Genomic DNA, 18,598 nt, shown 5'->3' with positions numbered 1-18,598 from the left:
TGATCACTGGAGAATGAATTGGATGTCTATTTTCTTTATTATTAGTGCAAATATTAATACTTTTTTCATGAAAATCTGTGATGATATTTTAATGAATATACAGACCCATGAATTAAAGAATTACCTACTTATTGTCTAGATGCATTTGCCTCTCTTTTCCCCATACCAATACCAAATTACAAAGTTCCTTCCAATAATAATAATGATAATAATAATGGATTGGATTTATATAGCACTTTTCAAGGCACTCAAAGACGCTTTACAGGATTCCAGGTTCCATTCATTCACACACAGTCATACTGGTGGTGGTAAACTACCATAGTAGCCACAGCTGCCCTGGGGCAGACTGACGGAAGCGTGGCTGCCATTCAGCGCCTACGGCCCCTCACTTCTAAGAAACAATAAGGAAATTGCAAAACTATAAAATCATAAAACCTTCTGCCATTTATGTCTTACTAAGACATAGTCAGCTCTTAAAGAAGGGACAAAAAAATCTACTTAGAATTAAATTTGGTGGACCATCTCTGGATGCTGGTGTTATAATTATTATTATTTTTTATATCTGAAACTATTTTAAACCAGATAGAAAAACAAGACTTTTCTCTCTGCTTTCAGATATCAGAGATCACAATGTGACACAGGAGGAACCTGCATCATTTAACTGATCATCTCCTCATGCGATCCTCACTATCATTTGAAATCTGGAGCTACAGTATTTCTTCTTGATCTGCAGACACTATTTGTTGTAAATAATTATTACTTTCCCTGAGATGCGGTGTTGCTTATAAGAAACTGGTAAAATGTTCAATTAAAAGTATATTTTAAAACAATATGCATTTGTTTGTTTTTTGTTATCTTTTGCAAATAAAAATGACGATTGTAAATAATGTTTTGTCTTAAATTTTTTTTTGTTGATATTCTCTGTTTTCAGAGTATACCAACACCATTGCACTTATGGCATCTCGTGATCAGACCCGTCGCCAGACCTCAGTCTTAAGGGGGGCACATGAAATGCATAGGGGGGCACAATTATTATTAGCCTACAGTACGTATATTTTTAATAGTCCTATACTCTATTCGCGCAGCACGTAATCATCACGTTAAACTAACCAACAGCGGTAGCCTATAGCCTACAACATCAGTCCTCATAATTCATAATTTAAAGCAATACATTACATAGAAGCAATGTTATGAATATCCATAAAACACTTGACTATTCAACATAGATGTAGCCTAACACCAGACGCATATCTCAAACATTGCATTTTAAAGCAGTCAACAGAGGGATACACACACACACACACACACACACACACACACACACACACACACACACACACACACACACACACACACACACACACACACACACACACACACACACACACACACACACACACACACACGGTAGCCTACTTTGAGTGGAGGCAGGGCTGTGCTCTCTCCAGTCCCTTCTATCAGTACAGCGGGAGGCGGCGTTTCTCCGAGCTCAACCTCCTCATCAACATATATTTCGGCCTCCGGGTTCAAAGCAGCCAGTGCGCCAATGAGCTCGCTACTGCGCTCTCCAAAACGCGCATCCATCTCTCCTTGCACAGCATCAATAACACTGTAAAATACTCTTGAACTCAGTCTTTTCGTCTATGTCACTTTCTGACGGACCAACTGTTTCCTCAACTGCAAATCCGCGGAGGTTCTTGTAAATTGTGCGCCTTCTCTTGCTTGGACCGCGTTCGGTCCGGGGTCGGTCTCCGGCACAGCCTCGATGGCCGTGGCTGGAGGAGCGCAGAGTTCCCACAGTGCAAAACTGTGGCTTCACGCAATCAGAAGTGTCACCGCGCTGAACAAGTCCATAATTTCGGATTGTAGTCTGTCATGCGGCTCGAAAAGTGACAACAGTTTGACGATCCGATTTGGTAGAGGAGACTGTTGGTGGGCTTTTCAACCGTTACCGAATATCGATTATGATGAACTAGAAATGGAATAGTAAGCCGGCGAAAACTCATCCAGCTTCACTTTCAAAAATGCGCGGTAACTGTTGAGCGGCTGCATTGACGTAGTTACGTAGGCCTACGCAGCCTTACTTTCTTTTCAGTAAGGCGGTGATAGGCTGTTGCAGTGTAGATAGACTCCCATCAATAAAACAAAATCACACCATTATTTATTTATATTTTAAATGTTTTGATGATAAAGAATGCAACATTAGTATTTATCAACACAAAATTAGCTACTATGATAGTATAAAATAAAAATGAAAGTAATTTTTTTTTGAGAGATCTGTGCCCCAAGTGGGGGGGGCACAAGCATTTCTGGGGGCGGGCCCGGCCCCCTATGGCCCGCCCATAGCGACGGGTATGCTCGTGATGTTACAGAGAGGGAGGGTACGGCGGGGAGGTGTAGTAAAACCATATCAGCTATTTGCACATGTTTTTAGGAAACGTGCTTCGAAAACGGTCAAAGCTCCTGCATCAAACAGCGTATAGGGCAATAATATTCAAAGTTGTATCAAGGACAGTCATTGTTCTTCAAGAATGTCTGCTTCCCTCTTTGTGGTCATACTGGGTGAGTGAATCGACACAAACTGCACTGCAGCACACTTTAAATGTCACTATTTGTAACTCCGGTGTGCACAATTTCACTTCTTTCTCATCTCTTCAGGATTGTGCGCCTGTAGCAAGGAGAGTAGTAAGTCAGTTTTTTTTGTGTGACTTCTACAGTCAAATAATATAAATTTGTAAGCTTATGATTCCATTCTGTTTGCTTAGTGGTGCAGTTTTATTTTATTTCAGTTTCTCTTCTGTGATAGGTCAGTCACTCCTTGGGAGTCCACGGCTGTCTGGTCCTTCGGAGGCAAAGGTGAAAGACATTGTAGTGTTTGTGTGTGACGTGCCAATCTACCCAGATGATGAACCGGTCCTGCTGCAGTTAGTCAAGTGAGTATTAGTTCACATTCAATCTGATCACTACATTAAAAGGTTAATTGGAATTATAGAAAATCCCTCTGACCGCCATTTTTTTAGGACAACTGACCCAGACAGGTTTTTGGGCGAATTCACCTCCCTGGAGGGAGAAATTGCAGAATTCCACATCGTAGTCAAACCTTACCATGAGGGCTACTTTGAGTGTAAGGCCAAAGCGCAAAACAATACCGACATACTGCCCACTGTCAGCAACACACACTATCTGAAGGTTGTTACACACTATCTGAAGGTTGTTGGTGAGTCTCTTTATATCTATAAATATTTTTAGATCAATTGTACAGCTTACTTTTGATTGTTTTTCGTTCTTGTACCAAAATATCACTTCGGATCATCCAATGATAGTTGAGATAATTAAGACTGGTCAGACAAAGGGATCCACTGACCCACATGAAAGATGTTGCCATCGTTAAAGCTGCGTAGCTCGCATGGCTAAACAGTCCAAAAAACGTTTGCAAACTTTCAGACTTATCAGAGGTTGAGTTAAGCTGAGGCAATCATGATTTTGTAGTTGTTTTTGTTTTATCTTACAATTTTATTTTTGTTTGTATTTTTTCTTTACTTTATTTCTTTACCTTACCTTATTGTATTTTAATGGTATAGCATCCTTTATAGGTCCTTCGGGATTTCTTTTGTCCCACCCATGCATTTATGTATGTCTATGTGCATCTTTTTGCCATTTTAATCTTCTTTATCTGCACAAATAAAACTAAACTAAACTAAACTAGACATTGTCGCCTGTAAAGCCAACAGAGAAATGGATCTGCAATGATAAATTCATTTAACAACATCATAAAAAAAGGAAGCTCATCAGTGGATCTTCTCCTTACTTACTTACTAAAGAGAGGGTGTTTTTCCAATTACAATTATTGTTGGTTTGAAATAAGACCATGGATCTCAGTCTGTTGTCTGTTCTTTTCAGAACCAGTGAACGGCGCAGAGATTGTTGTCAGTTCTGGTGCAGTGGAGTTCTTCGAGGGGAGGCAACTGGAGCTGCGCTGCAAACTGAAAGCAAGAAATTGGGTCTCCTACAAGTGGCTGCTGAATGATCAGGTTGTCTCTAGGTCTCCTCTCCATTATGTTAGAGATGACCTTCTCTTGATCGGCAGGTCAGTGAAATCACGTGGAGATAGCTTCTCTGTGGGTGGCTGCCACTACATAACAAGGTGGTTGCTTTGCTGTTGTGAGCTGTTGTAATCAAGGTCCCAGTGGTTATCCCGAGTGCTAACTTACTATGCATTCAATAAAAGTGGTCTTGAGAAATCTGCAGGAAATGATTAACAGTGATGAATGGGGACTCAGGAATTTGGCAAGACAGATTCAAAGGGGACATCCATTATGTCATCCATGGCAAAAAAAATGTACTTCTCAAAGCACATGGTGGCAACAGCCTAAACACACATGAATGCCAAACGGTCTGTAAAGCAGAATGAAAATATATTGCCTTTTAAGACAGTATTGTTTAAACCAGTATTAACAAACTTTAACACGAGATGTAAGCTCAAACATTGAAGAAAAAAAAAGTAAAACTGAACAATAGAAAGACATTGACAATATAAATGTTTAATACATTTTTGAAATTATGAATGAAAGTGGACTGTGGATCTCTATCCTATCCATGGAACCTCTATCCTAAACATGTATCAATCAGCTTTTGAAGCTATTTGGAGTGCTATTAGTGTAGCAGCCATTTTGTTTACATTTGAATAACAGATTGTTATTTATAATGGTATGATCAAAGGAAATACAATGTGACTTCCAAATGACATCAAAGGAATCATTCCATTTGATGTGTATTATGACATCATCAATAAATTCTATGAGTAGAACTAGCTGTTAAACCAGTCAGTTGATTTCAAACCTTTCAACAGGTGACATCATTTACAGCAAGCAGAATCTTAAAAAGATATCAAAGGAGGACCACTCATTAAGACAACATCTGTTCATCAGAGACACACTGCAACTTTCAAAAGCAGCATTACTTTAGACTTAAACAACCAAAGAAAATGCAGCAAGAGAAAGACTCAAGAGGAGGTGATAGGTCCAACAGACAGCAGCGCAGAGACAGACCTCAGCAGAACATCTTGAAGGAGTGCGATACACTTCGTCTAGATGTTATGAGGCTTAATGACGTGTTAAAGAAAAAAGAAGAAGAGTTGGCCCGACAGAAACACCTAAAGGAAGTGTTTATAAACAGGGAAAAAGAAGCAAACAGAACACTGGAGAGGCTGCAGAAGTACAGCAATCCAGAAACTCTTAGTGCTGCCAATATCGCCAATCAGGTGAGAGATACTACTAAGAGGAAGCAAAAGAAACTCCTTCTAATTGACTATGAGGAGCTTAAAGTGGCACACATCACCGCCCAGGAAAAGCATACAGTGGAGCTACAGGACGAGAAGGAGAAGAACAAGCTTCTCCAAGAAGAAATGGATAGAGTCATAGTTTCACACCATGAGATCAGCCAGAGGTATGAAAAAGATATCCTCACTGCGAGACAGGAGGCTGACAACCTTAAGTGTGAACTTGAAAACAAAATCAAGTCCCACACAGACAGGCTGAGTAGGAACTGGCAAGAGATCTACACCTATATGGCTGAACAGGAAGCTATTCATCAAAGGAAGGCAGAGGAGATCTATATCCTGCATCATAATGCCTTCACAAGAGAAATAGTTTTTAGGAGGGAGGTGGAAGAGCTGAAAGCTCAGCTCAACAGCCAGATCTCACTCAACCTTGAGCTTTCTGCTAAGCTCAAGACTGAGAGAGAAGAGTACCAGCCATCCAGACAAAACATTTCTAGCAGTCAGCAGATGCTTAACGATGAGTCATCCAAGAAGGATGAGCCCCCTAATGGACCAGCCATGGAACTCCTGGAGGAGGCTGAAGCCTCTGAAGATAAGCCATGCCGACACAAAGAGTCCCTCCCCAATGAACCAACCCAGGAACTTCTGCAGGAGGCTGAAGGATCAAAGGAGAAGCTGTGCAGCACAGAAGAGTCCCTACCCATTGAACCCACCCTGGAACTTCTGGAGGAGGCAGAAGTATCTGAGGACAAGCCCTGCAGAGAGGAAGAGTCACTCCCCAAAGCACCAGCCTTGGATATACTGAAGGAGGCTAAAGTAACTGAAAAGAATCAATGCAAGCAGGAGGAGTGCCTGCCCAACAATCCAGAGCTGGAGCTTCTTAAGGAGGCCAAAGAATCTGCGGACAAGCCGTGCAGGCAGGAAGAGTCACTCCCCAAAGAACTAGCCCTGGAAATGATGGACAAGGCCAATGCTTCTGAGGTGAAGCTAAGCAGGCAGGAAGAGTTCCTCCCAAGTGAACAAACCATGGAACTTCTAAAGGAGGTCAAATTATCTGAAGTGAAGCCGTGCAGGCAAGAAGAGTCGCTACCCAAAGCAGAAGCCCTAGATATTTTGGAGATCAAAGTAGTTGAAGGGAAGCTATGCAAGCAGGAAGAGATCCTAGCCATTGAACCCACCCTGGAACTTCTGGAGGAGGCAGAAGTATCTGAGGACAAGCCCTACAGAGAGGAAGAGTCACTCCCCAAAGCACCAGCCTTGGATGTTCTGAAGGAGGCTTATGTACCTGAGGAGAAGCCGTGCAGGCAGTCCCTCCCCATTGAACAAGCCCCTGATAGTCTGGAGGAGGCCAAAATAGCTGAAAAGAATCAATGCAAGCAGGATGAGTGCCTGCCCAACAATCCAGAGCTGGAGCTTCTTAAGGAGGCCAAAAAATATGAGGACAAGCCGTGCAGGCAGGAAGAGTCACTCCTCAAAGAACCAGCCCTGGAAATTATGGACAAGGCCAATGCTTCTGAGGTGAAGCTAAGCAGGCAGGAAGAGTCCCTCCAAAGTGATCCAACCATGGAACTTCTAAAGGAGGTCAAATTATCTGAAGATAAGCCATTCCGACACAAAGAGTCCCTCCCTAATGAACCAACCAAGAAACTTCTGCAGGAGGCTGAAGGATCAAAGGAGAAGCTGTGCAGCAAAGAAGAAGAGACCCTACCCATTGATCCCACCCTGGAACTTCTGGAGGAGGCGGAAGTCTCTGAGGACAAGCCCTGCAGAGAGGAAGAGTCAATTCCCAAAGCAGCAGCCTTGAATATTCTAAAGGAGGCTAAAGTACCTGAGGAGAAGCCGTGCAGGCAGTCCCTCCCCTTTGAGCAAGCCCCTGATAGTCTGGAGGAGGCCGAAGTAGTTGAACAGAATCAATGCAAGCAGGAGGAGTGCCTGCCCAACTATCCAGAGCTGGAGCTTCTTAAGGAGGACAAAAAACATGAGGATAAGCCGTGCAGGCAGCAAGAGTCACTCCCCAAAGAACTAGCCCTGGAAATTATGGACACGGCCAATGCTTCTGAGGTGAAGCTAAGCAGGCAGGAAGAGTTCCTCCCAAGTGAACAAACCATGGAACTTCTAAAGGAGGTCATATTATCTGAAGTGAAGCCGTGCAGGCAAGAAGAGTCGCTACCCGAAGCAGAAGCCCTAGATATTTTGGAGATCAAAGTAGCTGAAGAGAAGCTATGCAAGCAGGAGGAGATCCTACCCATTGAACCCACCCTGGAACTTCTGGAGGAGGCAGAGGTATCTGAGGACAAGCCCTACAGAGAGGAAGTGTCACTCCCCAAAGCACCAGCCTTGGATGTTCTGAAGGAGGCTTATGTACCTGAGGAGAAGCCGTGCAGGCAGTCCCTCCCCATTGAACAAGCCCCTGATAGTCTGGAGGAGGCCGAAATAGCTGAAAAGAATCAATGCAAGCAGGATGAGTGCCTGCCCAACAATCCAGAGCTGGAGCTTCTTAAGGAGGCCAAAAAATATGAGGACAAGCCGTGCAGGCAGGAAGAGTCGCTCCTCAAAGAACCAGCTCTGGAAATGATGGACAAGGCCAATGCTTCTGAGGTGAAGCAAAGCAGGCAGGAAGAGTCCCTCCAAAGTGAACCAACCATGGAACTTCTAAAGGAGGTCAAATTATCTGAAGTGAAGCCGTGCAGGCAGGAAGAGTCGCTACCCGAAGCAGAAGCCTTACATATTTTGGAGGTCAAAGTAGCTGAAGAGAAGCTATGCAAGCAGGAGGAGATCCTCCCCATAGAACAAGCCCTTGATATTCTGGAGAAGGTTAAAGAATCTGACAAGCCGTGCAGGCAGTCCCTTCCCAAAGAACAAGACCTAGCTATTCTGGAGGAGGCCGAAGTAGCTGAGGAGAAACAATGCAAGCAGGAGGAGGGCCTCCCCATCAAACCTCCAACTGAACTTCTTGAGACCGAAGTCCTTGATGAGAAGCTCCTAGAGACAACAAAACATACTTCAATGTGGAAGAGAGTCCGCCACTTTCTAGGATTGAGGAAACCTCAGAAGTGGAAGAAGTAGAACAAATCCACATTCAACAAGGCACCTGAGTTGACTTCCTCTTCCTGCCATCGGATTGAAAGGAATTAACAACAATAACAACAAAAAGCAATAAAAAAATTAAATTCATAAATATAGAGTTTTTTTTAGTAGTATTTGTTTGTATAACTTATTTTTATTTTTTTAAGATGACGCTTTTATGTTAACACAATATGAATGTTTTGTCACTGCTATTTGACAGTGATATTGACATAGAGGAGATTGTGTCTGAAACAGAGGATAATGTTGAGGAGGACTCTGATTAATCTTTGTCTACTATCACCAAGTACAAATGTTCAAATATAGCATCATAGGACATTATTTGACATAAGTCAAGTTCATATAGAAACTTTAGTTGCATTAATTTGATTCCAATCAATTAACACTGGTACGAATTACTTTACATTGTTAAAATTGACTTAATATGTTGTGAAATGCAAAACAATATATGTGATTAATAAGACAGCCCTATTTTTAATTCATTTGTCTCTGTAGCCTGTAACATGAAAGTTATCCGTCCACATAAGCGTGGTCTCCGTCAGAAAATGTATGTCCTCTTTTATCCTTTAGACAATATGTAATGCTTTGTAGGGGGACATATTAATTCTCCAGCCAGATATCTGGGCTTGATTGATTCAAAGTCTTTCAGTATTCTTAGTTGGCATTTAGCTAAGCGCTAAATGATTTTCAGCTCCAACTGCCTCTGTGGTTTCACCGGCCTTTGTCCTTCTCTATTTTCCCTTTTAAGTGTTTTTTCTTCCTCATTCTGTATGTTTCCCCCTCTATCTTTCCCTTCTTCTCTCAAATCCTCTTCTCTGTTTTGACATCTCATTCCAGCTTTTTCCCTTTTCCCTTCTCTCCTCTATTCTTTTTTCACCACTGATAATTCATCAGCGGAGGTGGTAGGATGGAGAGGAAAGAGGACCGACCAGTAACCATGAGGTTACTTGCAAAGCTCACGATGACAAAGTCACCATTATCATCTTTCTGGCAATCTGAACTCTTGTCAGTGGTGTCGTTAAGTGGAATTGAGATGTCAGTCTCTTCTGAGCTACTGTAGACAATCACTTTCTTTTGGTGACCAGCGTATACAGCCATGCCAATGGCACAACTCTCAGAAATGTACTTTGCACTAGCTGCTCCGCCCTTGTAGAACCAACTGCCACCTGGCATATGCGATTCCCTCTCCATTTCTGCCTTTAAATCATGGCTCAAAACCCATCTGTACACCCTGGTTTTTCCTCCCAATTAACTATCTTACCTCTGCACTACTATCTTTGTTCATATGTGGATGTCTGGGCTTTATGTCTTTTATGTTGGTTATTGTTATTTTACCTTACTTTTTTACCTACTGAATGCACTATGTGAAGCACTTTGGACAGTGCAAACTGTTATAAATGTGCTTTTATAAATACATTTTACTTACTTACTTACTTACTTATAACTCAACTAGGCCCTCTGGCACAAATCACCCCATCCCCAGAATTTTGGATAATAGGCATGATGCAGCAGTTTAGGGCTGACTTGGTGCTAACTATATAGACACAAAGTGTAGCATACTAAAGCACTAAAACATGTGTCAAATGTTTTCAAACGTGTGTATAATTGTTCAGACACAGTAATCAAACAACCTTGATCATGGAAATTTTACTTTGAAAGGCAAAAAACAGTTTTTTTTAGCTTAAATGTGCTTATATCTTATTCCATGTTTCTCCCTTCTTTACAGGATGAGTTTAATGGATGGCTCTTCTTAAATATGTGGTCACATTTCCAATTTCTTCTATGGTTTTCTAGAAACAAGGGGTGGCACAACTTGCCCACCGGCACAACTTAGGCCACTCTCCCCTATATGATTTCTGATTGGTCAAAATTAACATGAGCTGTACACTTTGACCAATCAGAGCGAGGCTCCGATTCTCTGTTCTTATTGGCTGTTGGGACTGTCCATTCACTTTGGCACAACTTTGTTGGTGTAGAGCGTGTCAGGGAGGGACCATAGGGGAGGGACCAAAGAGGAACTAGGTTATTCTGATGCATTTTAAATGGAGTTTACCAGTGGTGTAACTGGCAGACTTTGATGTTCAGGACATAGGGAACTTTTCTAAAATGAGCATTTATCTCTGCCTTCACTTTTTAACCAAGCTGACACTAGCGTTAAAAGGCCTTTATCTATATATAAACATCCTAAAAATGAGCTTCTTTTGTGGCGCTACCACACACAAACATGGATTTATATACGATTTTCTAGGCACTCAAAAATCGCTTTACAGGGTTCCAGGTTCCATTCACACACAGTCATACCGGTGGCGGAGACGTGGCTGCCATTCAGCGCCTACGGCCCCTCCGACCACCACAAACATACAGCAGTCATACACAGTCACACAAGGCAAGTCGGGTGAAGTGTCTTGCCCAAGGACACAACAACCATGACACAAGTGGCAGGGCGGGAATCGGACCGCCAACCCTTTGATCATTGGCCGACCCGCTCTACCAGCTGAGCCACAGTCGCCCCATTTTAGCACATATACAGTGCTGTGTGAAAGTTTGTGAACCCCTTGAACTTTTTGGAATTTTATTTATGTTTACCATTATTAATTAATTTTTTATCAATACCAGTATTTTTTATATAAAATAACAGATGTTTGTTTATCAATTCAACATTTTTCTTTTCCGGAAATCAATTGTTAAAAGACATAAAACAAATGATTTGCCAACTGTTGTATGTGCAAAAGTTTGTGAACCCTGAGCTGCATTGCTTAAATCGAGCAGGTAAACACAATCAGGAGGGCCAAATTGATTGATGAAATAGACCAACGTAATGAGAGATCTTTAGGGAATAAATTGGGTGGCACTAGACAAAACAGAGATACAACCAGGTCAGTTTAGGCTCACCAAAGTGAACCCATACAGGTCAGACATGCTAAAAGGAAAAAGAATCTCAGAGGATCTCAGGCATAGAGTTATGATGTTGCACATTTGTCTGGGGACAGCTATAAATTCATATAAAAATGTTTAGCTCCATCAGTCCACCTTGAGGCAGATCATCTACAAATGGAAAGCTTTAAGAATGACTGAACATCTGCCTAGAAGTAGACTTCCTTCAAAAATATCCTCAAGCGCCACAAGAAAAGTGATTTTTCAGGTAAAAGCCAACCCACACATTACATCTGGAGATTTGCAGACAATTTGACACCACCATTCTTCACTTTGGAGAAGGTTATCTTGGTGGTAGGCAGAGTTGCGTTTTTGCCCAAACATGGTGGTTTTGGTTACGAGTCGACCAAACAGTTACATTTTGGACTAATCTGTCCACAGAATAACACTTCAGGTATCTCCAGGTGCTCTCCGGCAAAGTTGTGACAAGCAGTTTTGTTCTTTTTTGAGAGCAGAGGCTTCTTCAGCAACCCTCCCATGAAAGCCATTTTGACTGAGTTTTCTTCTTATTGTGGAACCATGCACATCTGTCCCAGATGCTGCAAGAGAGGTCTGCAAATTACTAGATGTAATGTTTGGGTTGGCTTTAAACTGAAAAATCACTTTTCTTGTGGCGCTTGTGGATATTTTTGAAGGAAGTCCACTTCTAGGCAGATGTTCAGTCACTCTTAAAGCTCTTCATTTGTAGATGATCTGCCTCACGTCACGGTGGACTGATGGAGCTCAAACTTTTTTTAAAATAATGTATAGCTGTCCCCAGACAAATGTGCAGCATCACAACTCTATTCCTGAGATCCTCAGAGATTTGTTTCCCTTTTAGCATGTCTGACCTGTATGGGTTCACTTTGGTGAGCCTAAACTGACCTGGTTTTATCTCTGTTTTATCTAGTGCCGCCCAATTTCTTCCCTAAAGATCTCTCACTATTGGTCCATTTCATGACTCAATTTGGCCCATCTGATTGTGTTTACTTGCTCGATTTAAGCAATGCAGCTTAGGGTTCACAAACTTTTGCACATACAACAGTTGTCAAATAATTTGTTTTATCTGTTTTAACAATTTATTTCTGGAAAAGAAAAATGTTGAATTGATAAACAAACATCTGTTTTTTCATATAAAAAATACTGGTATTGATAAAAATTAATTAATAATGGTCAAAATAAATAAAATTCCAAAAGGTTCAAGGGGTTCACAAACTTTCACACAGCACCGTATACCTAGCTGAATTAAATGTAATAGTGTTCATTTGGGGTTTTGTGGTGGATTTGCAGCCATTTGCCAACAGCTTTTGACAATTGACCACTTTGGCCACTGAGCAACATGCTAATTTTGAACTGAACAAGTAAAATAAAATAAAAATGGTTATCTGTGTTATCCCCGTCAGAGCTACTTCCAAAGACAGCGGATCTTACATGTGTATCGCCACCAACTACTTCAACAAAACCGAAGTCTTCACCAGCAGCAGCTCTGAAGTGGTCATCACGGTCAAAGGTTAGCTGTCATCTGTTGAGGATATAAACTCTACTATGGTAGAAAAAAGATTTAGTATGTCCCGATTCTTGTGGCCAGATTTAGGATGGTTAGAAAGACCCGGATGTCAACTACATCTGGCCAAGATTTTTAGAGTTGAAAACAGCATCCTATTTGGTCGATTCTGACCCATAATCCAGTGTGAACCTGAAGTGACGTCACATCGACGGAGCCTCCATATGAAAACAAACGGATATGAATACAAGAGGCAAGATCAAGGCGCAATGTTATGATGAAATAAATAAGTAAAAAAGTATGTCCCAATAGTATGCCTACTGCATCCTAACTAGATTATTTTTATCGTCAGATGTAGTATGTAGAATAGAAAAAAGAAAGAGTGTGCGATTCGGAACGCAGGGATGGTTTTTTTGAACAAAATGAAATTCTCCTCCATCCTTTTCCCCACTAGACGTGGTGTCAGACCCTGATATCTCCTTCACCGTGCTAAAAGAGGATTCCCAAAACTACTCCGCCTTGGTCACCTGCCAGTCAACAAAAGGGACTCCGCCTGTCACCTTCTCATTATACAACAGGACACAATTGGCTGCCAATACCACGGTTGAAGAGAGAAACGCCACCTTTGAGGTTCCATTGGTCTTGGACCAGCACTTGGGATGGCTCCAGTGCCAGGCAAACAATGGAGACCAGACTGCATACAGTAGATGGATCCCCCTAGAAGTTGGTATGTTTATTGTTTGAAACGGCCAAAGAAACATACAGTGGTGCACACTTATTGTTTTAATGTCCACAATGTCTCTTTTCGATCCATATATGAGTCTTATTTATTATAACTATCATACTGTCTCCATACAGTCCCCGTTGGTGGGCCTGTGACAATGAATTACGACTACGACATTGGAGAAAACTATGCTGTGATAGTCCTAAGGTTCTACTGCAAGACGGCAAGGGGCTCCCTCCCACGATACCAGTGGTTCCTCAACAGAACCCTTCTACATGACAGAGGAGACTTCTACTATGTGGTCAACCAGCCTCCAGAACAGTCCATACTGCTTCTGTCCGTAGGAAGGAGCATGGCCGGGACCTACCACTGCAAAGTGTCCGACAACTTTGACAACACCACCGGCATACGCAGCAAGGGCCGGTATTTGGATAGTGAAGGTATGGTTGATGGGTTAATCCTAACTGAACGTGATTGTGTGTGTGATTGTATTTTTGCACCTGTATATTTGCACACTAGATTGCTTTTTTATCATAATTTGTATTTTCCTATCATACCATGCACTGGCAGAGCTAGTATTTATGTACTGTTATCTATGAGTAACAGCTACTTATGCACATGGACCATCCATACCACTTTTCTTTAATCTAGGCTATGTATCGCGGGCTCATGTTATTTGTAGGGGTGGGATATGTATATGTGTTGTGTTGTGTGTATATGTATGCTGGCTGCTGTAACAACTACATTTCCCTGCTGGGATGAATAAAGTATATCTTAACTTTATCTTTACCTTAAACAGGTGATAGCTGGATTCACCTCTCCTTTAATCTTCCTTCTCATTCCAGTGCTGAATCGCCTACCCGACGTGGTGGTGGCAATCGTCTTTGGGAGTTTCACATTCCTGGTTCTCCTGGTCTCCGGTTGTTGTTGGGTGGGAGTGCTGTTCAGTGAGTTGACTTTTTTTTCTTTTATTTTTTTTTACGAACATCATTTCTGAGCAGTGTTTTTATCCTATGTAGCTACATCCTCGTTGCTAACTGTGAATGAATGAATGATTTTGCTATTCTTTCAGGGCGAAGGCACTATGGAGAAAAGTCCCTGTGAGTTATTCCTCTGTCTCATTTTCACACATTGAAAAATGTCAAACGCATTTCCCACAAAGTTGTTACTTCCACTTTGTGAAGAGAACGACGTGCTTCTCAGTCAGGTTTTTCTTTATTGTTTTTTTTTACTGAGGAAGAATTACGTGTTGGCAGTTCATCCACCATTTGCAATTAGAGAAAACAATAGCAGGTACTATTTGAAAAAGTAAAATGACCCTCTTTTTCTATTTCCCCAATATGTGCCTTTAAACCAATGCAGAAGTTTTGGAAAAACAGCTGACAATGTGAAATCCACAGTTCACCTGTGGGCTTGTTTGCTGATATAGTTACGCGTGAAATAACATATTAGTGATATACTGTGTGTTAAAATGCTACACATTGCACCTAACAGGAATGGAACCATACTTTTGTTAGAGCTTTCAAATAGACGTATTGAACACAGTTAAGACTGCAAACAACCACAGTGAGCCGGGACAACACTTTGGGGTGCAAAATTCTGAAAGTACAATTTATTTGGATTTTTTTTTGCCTTTATTAGACAGCTTGAAGGTAAACATGGTGAGAAAAGGGAAGGGATCTCGAGAGGAAGGGGTTTGGAGCTGGCATTGAGCTTGGGATGTGGTAGTTGTATTAGACCAGGGGCCGTATTCACAAAACATTTTATCTTAGCGCTAAGAGTACTCCTAAGGAGCACTAAAAGTTCTTAGTAAGGAGTCATTTCTTAAAACCTATTCACAAAGCTGATAAGACCAACTTTTACTAAGGAATGGGAGGGACTACTAAGATAAGATAAGGGGGCGGGGTTGACCCTGTTGCTATGGATGACGTCATGTTCATACCTTCTATGCCCACAGTGATTGGCTGAAAGGGAATGAGAGCTAAGAGTGAATTTATGATAGAAACACTGTGGGAGATATCCATATCGTGTCGCTGTATTAAAGTTAAGAGTTTTTAATACAATTAATGACAAGTGACACTGATTTAACATGAAACCAAGATACTGCAGGGTTTCCCACACTTTCGTTCACTATTAACCTATAGGCTACAATAGCGCCACATAGGTCTATTCATTTTACATTTTACAATGATTTGAATCGGGACAAATATCCTCATTGAACAGCTGCACGCCATGCACTCTCACTGTATTTCTCTCAACGGCGACTATGCAGCAATAGTCAGACAGCGACAAACCAGGAAATTCACAATTTGGAAACAACAGCCGGCGAAATCGTAAAGTGCATGCGGAAGGAAAAAGGCGAGACGCGCACCTATACAGACAGCGGACCTGTGGAACGGAGGACATGCTGCGAAGCGCCACATAGGCTATAGGCCTACTCTAGTACGAAATTAAACCCAAACGTGACACCAACAGTAACTTTCAGCGCATCGTAAACCCAAAGCAACTGCAGGAAAAGGAACTTAATAAATATATATATGAATTATATGAATATAATACATATAAATGTGTCTATACTTTCTAAATATAACTTCACTAAGATCATTAAACCCTCACAGTTATTAAAGGTACCTTTTGTTAAGCTCACTATCATTAAATCTCTCCAAAATGCCATCAAATGGTTGTCTGTGAATTACTCTTAGTGACTTAGGAGTCCTCTCGAGGACTCTTAGCTTTTCATAGATTTAGGAGCTAGTTTTAGCGCTAAAATGCTTTGTGAATTAAACTTATCTTAAAAAGTTAGGAGTCCTAAAATTAGGAGTGAAACGCCCCTTATTTTTGAGAGTTACTCAGCACGTTAGGACCTACTCTTAGCCTTAAAATGTTTTGTGAATACGGCCCCAGGTGGGTAAGCAGAAGGCCACATATCGTTGACCTCTATTGATGGCTAAGGAACTGAAACAAGTGGTCACTGATGTAGCAGATACCACAGTTAGAAAGCCTACATTTTTATTCTGGTGGACAAATACTCAGGTCTTTATTTTATAACATCATATATAGGTATATAATATATTTAATTATAAGATGAATCTCTGAATGAGTCTTTCTTTTTGCTTCTTCTCAGGTTTGCCTTGGAGATGGAGAGAGTGTTAGCTGCGAACGAGGGCGAGCTGGTCAGTCAATCCCTGCATTCCAAATCACATACTTTTTCTTTTTACTACACTACATACCAAAAGTACAGAAGAGTTTTAGCGCCACAGGATTTTTTCATTATGTCGATATATGTCAAGAATAAAGACGAATACTCTAAAATGTAATTGAAGTTAGTGGGGCATTTATGTATTTTCCGCATACTACAATTGACTTGCATGTATTGGGACATCCTTCTTTTTCTGGCATACTAAATAGTAGGGAAGTATGGGGATTGGAACGCAGGGTATATTTATTTATCTCCAGGATTCAACGGGTGTTTACACTTCACCTCCATGCGTTTACCTCTCGCGTCATATCATTTGTCAGTATAACTCAGCTGTTTGTGTATGTCTCCTTGCAGGATGTGTCAGAGTACAACGAGGATGCCGGTGTGGCGTATGCAGCCAGTGGGGAGGAATTTGATCAGGTGAGATTTAAACAAAATAATAATTAAAAAGTTGCTCTGAGGAACTTTCTGTTTTTTTTTAATCTTGCACCCCCGTTTGGAAAGAAGTGGTACTTTTACTACCCCAGCTGTTGTTCCTAGGTGAGCGTATACCCATGACACAGGCATTAAGAAAAACAATATAAAAATAGCATGCTTTGCACTGATGGTCTTGTTTGCTGTTAAAAGTAATATATGAGCATCAGAGGAAAAATTTGACTGCTTCAGAAATATCTAAAAGTTCCCCGTTTGCACCTTTAAAGCTGGGGTATATGATTTGGGGAGAAAATGGCAGTTGGGATAGAGATTCGAATCCAAATACCTCAACCGCTCCACTTGTTCTCTTTGGTCCCTCCCTGACACGCTCTACACCAACAACGTTGTGCCAAAGTGAATGGACAGTCCCAACAGCCAATTAGAACAGAGAATCGGAGCCTCGCTCTGATTGGTCAAAGTGTACAGCTGATGTTAACTTTGACCAATCAGAAATAATATACCCAAGCTTTAAGACGAGACACTGCAGGCAAAAACCTTGTTCATTCAAGCGCTGCTCAATTTTGAGATTTGTGGCTATTGTGCTTCCATAACATATCTTCTTTAGTACTAGTATAAATAACAGGTTAACATGTTCATTTAGGTGTGTATTTTTACTAAACCTGGTCTGTTTGAGTCTGTATATTCCTCCTATTTAACCATCTTTAACCGACATCTCAACTTCTAAATCACTTACATCAACTTAACTTCCTGTTGTCAGTCTAAGCACTAGGCCTATTCAGAAGGTTATTACAGAGAAGGATTTTGTTCATGATACATTTTGTTCTTAAAAAAATGCCAAAAATGCATTTTTGAGACCATCAACATATTGTGATGGTGATTTATAGAATCATAAAAACCTTTTCACTAAAGACTTTGGACACTGATATGTTGTGAAGATGAAATAAGGATTTGAACGTTTATCCAACATCTAGATTTTTTTTTATTATTTGTTGTTTTGAAGAAGCAAATGAACCCATAGGCTAATTAGTTATTAATTCCAACATTTCTGATAAACTGTAGGCCTAAAACTAAATACATAATCGTTTTAGTGTAATCAACTGGCAATGTTTCATGATGATACCTTTAAGAAACCCTCCTGCTCACCTGCCTGCTCTCTCCCTCAGGCGTCTGAAGCCTCTGTTGATGACTGGCCCCTACTATTGGAGAAAGAGGGGACGACGTTTGAACATGAAGCGGTGGAGGAGCCCTGAGGGTTTCAAACTGTTTGCTCTGTACACACTGACTGTTGTGCTTCAATAAACTCTGTTCAAACCTACTGACTGGCCTTTTCGCAATGTACAAGCAACGTGTCTGTCCCTTGAGCGTGCGTTGTGGTTGTAGTGTCGTAATAATTGTGACATTTGCACATGATCATCTTTCCTGGTTCCTACTAACCGATCAGCCCCGCCTCTCTGACGCGCA

General features: G+C 41.3%; 1 protein-coding gene across 1 annotated transcript; it reads left to right on the top strand.

The window, feature by feature from the left end:
- Positions 1-2,473: 2,473 nt before the first annotated feature.
- On the top strand, positions 2,474-18,387 carry LOC307251523 (platelet endothelial cell adhesion molecule-like; the record flags this gene model as incomplete). The annotated part of the gene is made up of 13 exons (XM_080028891.1): positions 2,474-2,562; positions 2,659-2,685; positions 2,807-2,933; positions 3,021-3,217; positions 3,901-4,087; positions 12,679-12,785; positions 13,234-13,506; positions 13,638-13,943; positions 14,349-14,450; positions 14,576-14,603; positions 16,628-16,676; positions 17,057-17,122; positions 18,301-18,387. Exons 1-13 carry the CDS (start codon positions 2,532-2,534, stop codon positions 18,385-18,387), a joined length of 1,587 nt encoding a protein of 528 aa, XP_079885017.1. The 5' UTR covers positions 2,474-2,531.
- Between the last annotated feature and the right edge of the window lie 211 nt (positions 18,388-18,598).

This window comes from Ammodytes marinus (assembly GCF_949987685.1).
Source record: "Ammodytes marinus genome assembly, chromosome: 6".
Classification (NCBI taxonomy): domain Eukaryota; kingdom Metazoa; phylum Chordata; class Actinopteri; order Uranoscopiformes; family Ammodytidae; genus Ammodytes; species Ammodytes marinus.
The sequence above is the reverse complement of the archived record's forward strand: the minus strand, read 5'-3'. Positions and strand labels throughout refer to the sequence as shown.